General features: G+C 51.6%; 1 protein-coding gene across 1 annotated transcript in view; it reads left to right on the top strand.

Annotated features, from left to right (window-relative positions):
- Nucleotides 1-4,949, top strand: part of GRAMD1B (GRAM domain containing 1B) — a gene marked incomplete at its 3' end in the record, with an annotated part of 25,740 nt that extends 20,791 nt beyond the window's left edge. Inside the window, exons 11-18 of the mRNA XM_009878477.1 lie at nt 1-131; nt 770-888; nt 1,865-2,007; nt 2,663-2,766; nt 3,157-3,360; nt 3,572-3,662; nt 4,497-4,508; nt 4,822-4,949. Of these exons, the coding sequence (XP_009876779.1) occupies nt 1-131; nt 770-888; nt 1,865-2,007; nt 2,663-2,766; nt 3,157-3,360; nt 3,572-3,662; nt 4,497-4,508; nt 4,822-4,949 (932 nt within the window). The remainder of the gene's footprint in view (nt 132-769; nt 889-1,864; nt 2,008-2,662; nt 2,767-3,156; nt 3,361-3,571; nt 3,663-4,496; nt 4,509-4,821) is intronic.
- Nucleotides 4,950-6,389: the final 1,440 nt, after the last annotated feature.

The raw sequence follows: 6,389 nt of genomic DNA, 5'->3' as shown, positions 1-6,389 counted from the left end.
CTTTTACGAGGACCTGAACGGCCGTCAGTATGTGAACGAAGTGTTCAACTTCAGCGTGGACAAACTGTACGACTTGCTTTTCACGGACTCCCAGTTCCAGAGGGACTTCATGGAACAGCGACGGTTCTCTGGTAAGCTGCTCGCGGCACAGCCCGATCACGGACGGGTCACCTTCCCCGCACGGTGCAGAAGGAAGGTCTCGGCACACCCCTCGGAAACGCAGCTTTACCTGACGATAGAGGGATTGGGTAAAATTCTCAGTAGATCTTGAGGCAGCTGTATCCTGTACTGGCAGTAATCAAAAGCATCTAGAACCGGCCTTGTTTGGCTCTCTAGGATTTTTCTTCTCAGAGCCAGAGCTAAGTTTATGGAGGAAGCAGACTTTTATTTTTAGCATCGGCTAAGGCCTTGAAAGCCCTCTTCTAGCTGCACACCAGGCACTGGCACAGACTGTGATGCAAAGAGAGTCCTTTGGCACGTTGTAGTCCTCCTTGCCCTGTAACTGCAGGTTTGCTGAAGGAGATGTTCCTCCAGCCTCTTTCCTTTTCCCTGCACCTGAAAGAGGGAAAAATACTTAAGATTTGGTACAGGAGACCTTTCATGCTCAGTAGAGCTCTAGCGCTTCTGCAACAAAGCTCTCCAAGGGGAAGAAAATACTGTCCTGAGCTGACTTACCTTATGTGTTACCTTGTGTTACGCTTTTCCTGAGGGAACTGACCCAACATCTCTGTCCCGTGACTCAAATGGAGTGTTTTTTTTGTCCTCTCAGATATTATCTTTCATCCCTGGAAGAAGGAAGAAAATGGCAATCAGACCAGAGTGATCTTATATACCATAACCCTCACCAACCCTCTGGCCCCCAAAACTGCCACCGTCACTGAGACGCAGGTACGTAAAAGGGGAGCAGGGCTGGAATACTTTGTAGAAACAGATCTTTTCTTGTCTTGAGCATGCTGCTGTGCACGTTTTCATTCTCCCTGTCCGTGTTCCTTTACACATTTTTCTTGTATTAACTGGCTACCCAGTATCACTGCAATGGCACTGAATTGCATTGCGAGGAAAGGGCCATCCGTTTACCAGCAAAACCGGATGAGTTTGTAAACAGGACTGGACATTCCAACAGCTGTGTTTGTCACCCGTACTGGCGGATTTTGAGCTGCGGTCTGTTCAGCAGATGTTATTCATGAGCAGGGCACAAGAAAGCCAGAATACTGTCTGGCCAGTCCTTCTCACAGCTCTACATAGAGCTGTCCAGATTTTTTTACCAGCGAGAGGTAAGCGGAAGCAGTCTGTAAGAAAAGCCGTACTTCTGCGTACGGATCTGCAGTGAACTGGGTCTGTCCCTTCGTGAGGTTTGTTCTGGGGCAGGGACGCAGATCAGAAGCGCTTAAAAGAAGTAATTGACACGGTTTTGCGGTGTTTGGAATCGCAGAACAATTTACTCTAGAAAGGACCTCTGCTCAAAGCAGGGCCACTTCTGACGTTGGATCAGGTTGCTCCCTGACAAGCCAGACGTCGGTTTAATGAGAAGAGGTAACACTTGGACAGGTCCCAAAGAACCTCTGTGGCAGCCTATAGAAATACGTCTCTCATACAAAACCCTGGGAGTGGAACTGCTGAAAGCGAATGCCCTTTTTGAAATGTGCCCGTAGCGAACAGCTGAGTGAGACACTCAGTTTCCTCTAGAATGCCTCCCTTAAAGGTGGGCCCTTCGGGGAGAAATGACAGGGCTGGGGCTTGGGCCTAGGTGTGGTGTCCTCTTGCCCATGGAGCTGTTTTTGTAAGGTGCTAGCGAAGGCGCCATTCTGTCAGAGCTGTGTTCTAACCAGACTAATAGTTGCCTTGCATGCTGTCTTTTATGCAGACAATGTACAAAGCCAGCCAAGAAAGCGAGTGCTATGTCATAGATGCAGAGGTGCTAACTCACGACGTCCCCTACCATGACTATTTCTACACCATTAACCGCTACACGTTGACTCGTGTTGCCAGAAACAAAAGCCGACTCAGGTACACTTCTTGTGGGATAAAGAGCTTTACTGATGGCCAAAAGTCACCTTTGGGTGGGAATTCTGTTTGGTGTGTTTGAAGAGCTCGGGGGAGAACTTGGCCTCATTGCTTTGTCCCGTTGTGTGAAGAATTAGCGCAGGGGCAGCCACCCGCTGTGGTGACCTCGAGCAAACAACAGACGCGATGCAGAGGACCTAGAGCCGGGTCAGGGAGAGGATTTATGGGCTTTTCGTGTCCCCTTCTTGGAAGCAGTGGTTTGCAGGGCCAGTTGTCACACACAATCGGTGACATGCAGTAAGCAACAGGACACGCTTCCAGGGACTGTGCGTCCGAGACACATGTAGGGGGCTGAGCAGCGGCATTTGGTACGAGGCAGAGCTAAGCTGTAGGCTTTTGGGTTTGCTAAGTAGTCTGAATGTCTGCCTGCCAGATGGCTGAAGGTCTCAGGAGTTCTGCTGGGAGGCTCTCTTGAGGTCTTCCTGCCACTAGAAGGACTTTCAATGTGATGCTTCTCCTTGAGAAACACGAAGGGCCGAGATCATTCCAGAAATAAGCACACGTGTTTATTTCTCATACAGACTTTGAGAAAGGATTGTGAATGGACATCACCTGAAGGAAGCAAAATGGGCTAAATGACTTTCCTTTCTTCACGCAGGGTTTCCACAGAGTTACGTTACAGGAAACAGCCTTGGGGGCTGGTGAAATCCTTCATCGAGAAGAATTTTTGGAGCGGCCTAGAAGATTATTTCCGCCATTTGGGTAAGAGTGGAGCCGTGGGAATGACCCACAGACAGCGGCACCTTCCGTTGGTCAGGCGTGGCTCCCTGCAGGCGAGCGCTGTGACACCTGCGGGAGGTCAGACCTCGGAGCGGCTCGTGGAAGGGGCCAGCCAGAGGCACTGCCACAGCATTGGTAGCACTTGCTGGAACAAATGAGGTCATCAAATCCTGCTCTCTGGCAGGAGCGTGGCCAGTCTGGGGTGAGAGGCTGGCAAAAGGTGCAAGGGACATGTAGCGTGTCCTCTGTCACGGACTTCTTAGACCCCACTGTCTTCTTTGGCCCAAGAGCTGTGCAATTAGAGGGCTTAAGGGTGTATTGCTGCAAGGCCATCGCCACCGTATGAAATGCTTTTCCTTGCTCCCTCTGCAGAGAGCGAACTGACCAAAACCGAGAGCACGTACCTGGCCGAGGTGCACAGACAATCCCCCAAAGAGAAGGCGAGCAAGCAATCGACTGTGCGCCGGAGGAAACGGGCCCACACCCATCTGCGGGTGCCACACTTGGAGGAGGTGCTGAGCCCCGTCACCACCCCCACGGACGAGGAGGTTGCCCATCGAATCAAGCACGTGGCAGGTAAGGACCCGCAGAGCCCTCACACTCGGGGATGAAGAGGTGGGTCCCCGTGGAGAAAAACGGGAGCTTTGGTCCTGAAGGGTCACTGGGAAAAGGGGCCGAGGAGGGTGTATTCTGACTGTTTAAGTGAGACGGAGGAGTGGGCAGAGGGCAGAGAGTTGCCCTCCCCATCAGAGAGCGTGTCCCAGGCTAAACACATCTGTCTCCTCAGGTTCCACTCAGACACGGCACATCCCCGAGGAGAGCCCCAGCGGCTTCCACCTGCAGAGCGTCTCCAAGCTGCTTCTTGTCATCAGCTTTGTGTAAGTGATTTTCTTAGGTTTTTTTTTACTTTCCCTGACAGTCACCCTTTTGACAACTTTGGCCCAATTGTGTTTCTGATGTTCTGTGCTCCCCTGTGTCAGTTCTTCCTCTCATGTTTCTCTCTGGTCCCAAACTTTGCCCAGCATGGAGAAGAGAAAAGCAATGAGAGGCAAAAACATTAAAATTTCTCCCAGGTCCCTGTCAGCTGCTTAGTGTGGCTCGATCCCAGCTTTTGCTAGTACTTAGCCAGCCACCGATCTGGCTCTGTAGGTTCTGGATTTGATTTTATCAAAGTCTCTCCTTTCCCCGACTCAGTTTTGAACTCATTTTAACCAAACACAGGCTTCGCATGCCCCCTTGTTTCTGGGAGGCCTAAATGCAGGTCAGCTTTACAGTCCGGGACAGGGGATGTCAAGAGTGGCAAGCGTGGCAGCAGTGGGGTGAGAGGAGTGGAGCAGCGTGGGGTCGAAGCGCTACCCCGTGGCAGCGTCCCCTTTGCTGGGTGCAATAGGAGCGGGCGATGCCGGACGGGCACAGGCTGGAACCTGCACGTATCATGTCAGAGCGAGCCCTGCGCAGACGCGCTTTGGGCTCGGGCGCCAAAGCCCAGCACAGCTCATCTTCTGCTGAGGGAATTTCAGCCTGAGTTGCAGGCACATGGTTATTTGTGTATCCTTCTTGCCTCTCTTCCCACTGTTCCTTTCTTTCCTCCCGCTCTCCCATATATCTTTCTCACTGTGAGCCTTCTCTGCTGCGCCCAGTTTCTCCTGTCCTGTGTCAGTCTGTTTCTAACCTGCAGCTACTCCGTCTTTTCTCTTCCCTGCTCCCATTAGGATCTGTTTCAGGTACTGTCTCTCTCTTTTTTAACAAGTTCTTCACCCTCTCATTTCCCTCCCTCTCTCTGCATTCAGGACATCCCCTCATGCAGCCTATTCTGTCATCCCTGTCTTTCTGTCTGTCTGTCCTCGCTCACACATTTCTCCACGAGGTGAAGGTCTGTGTTTCGACCGCGTGGCCGGTACCCAGATTAAACTCCCACTGACCCACCTGGCCTCGGACACTTTGACAGAGCCCAGGGCATTTTCCCAGATGTGACTGACGAGGAAGCGACGGGCTCTGAAGTGCTGGCAGTGATGTGGCTGTTTTCTTTCTTTCCAGCCTGGTGCTGCTGGTCATTCTCAATATGATGCTGTTTTACAAGCTCTGGATGTTGGAATACACTACGCAGACACTCACGGCGTGGCAGGGGCTGCGACCCCCGGAAAGGGACCCTGACTCCAGGAAAGGTACCGTGGCACCCACTTTGCCTTTGCCTCCTCTGTGCACGTTTCCTAGGGAGGGCAGAAGCTTTTTGTGTGAGGAGCAGTCTCAGAAAGAAGAACCCTTTGTACTCTGAGGAGAGTCTGGGCCGAAGCTTGCCAGCTTTATGGCAGCACTTCCCCATTTCCTTCTGCAGGCAGGATTACCCTCAGTCCCTGACGGGACCGGATTTATTGTGGGGATGGGTCTTTATTGTAGAGAGCGTCCTGGCTTGTTTCGGGTCCCAGGAGGAGCTGCCAGCGTGCGTGTCCCGAGATGGATTCCAGAGCATCTTTTTGGTGACAGCCTCTAGAGCGGTGACCTGGGGTCCCGTGGCTGTTTGTCCATGGCTAACATGAGGCAGCAATTTAGTGTTTTGAATTCCCCCTATGACAGTTTTAGGTAAAAGCTATTTTCTGCGTGTAAGCGCGCGGCCGGCTTGAATCGTCTCTTCTGTGTTTTCACAGATCGAGACGATTCTGAGCACACTTTAGTGATGCACTTTTGTCCCCTTTCTGACTGTGTTTTGTGGAGTCACAGTTGTTCCCACAGTCGGGTTTGACTTTAAGTGTGTGTAGCCAGTTGCTGCTGGCCTGGTGACTTTGTTTGCACCATTTATTTTGCGTTTAGGGCTTTGTCATTTCTCTTGAATAGTGATGGGAATGACAATTATTTTGCCCGTGATAGCCTGGCTACGTCCCCTGGATAGCTGCCCAAAGTGATTTTGCGTGTTTTGTCTTCCTCTGGCACTTGAGGTATTTATCTGGAGCGCTCCAAGAGAGCTGTTAGGTGTAGGAGTGGGGCTGTTGTTACAGGTCTTGTAATGTGCATAGACTGGAATTATTACAGAGACAGTCATATTTGGGGGGGGTCGTGCTCCCCCTTCCTCTTGTGGCAACTGTGATTGTTGCCGAAGTAGCTTTAAGGTGTCCGCGGTGCTCTGAAGAAATTTGCTTAGCGTTAGCTGGGTTTTTTTGGGAGGGCGAAGTCCTGTGGCCATTTAGAAAACAGCAGGGTTTTTTTTTGCGGTGGGCCAAGTGAAGTGCGAGCTTCATGTCATGGGAGAGTCAGTGCTCAGCGGAAGTGCAGGGTGTGGGCAGCGTGTGAAGTTCTGCACTTCAGCTGGATCTTTTATCGCACAGCCAAAGCCACGTGTGTGTGGTTCCCCAAGCAAGCTGTATTTAGTGGGTGAATTATTTCCTAGCAGGAAGGTAGAGGTTGGGGAGCAGGTAAAGTTCTGTGCCTCAGTTGGAACTGTTCCCGGTCAGTGGGGTTGGTCAGAGTGCAGGTGGGCAGGCTGTATTTAACTGGAGAATTATTGCCTGGGCAGTAGGAATTGTAGAGTTCGAGGAGTGGGTAAAGTTTCTGGGTTTTACGTGGGGTTGGTGTTGTTACTGAGGCCAAAGCGGTGGCATCGGGGCAGCCCC

This window comes from Apaloderma vittatum, unplaced genomic scaffold, assembly GCF_000703405.1.
Source record: "Apaloderma vittatum isolate BGI_N311 unplaced genomic scaffold, ASM70340v1 scaffold12381, whole genome shotgun sequence".
Taxonomy (NCBI): Eukaryota; Metazoa; Chordata; class Aves; order Trogoniformes; family Trogonidae; genus Apaloderma; species Apaloderma vittatum.
This window is presented reverse-complemented; position numbering and strand designations above follow the sequence as displayed.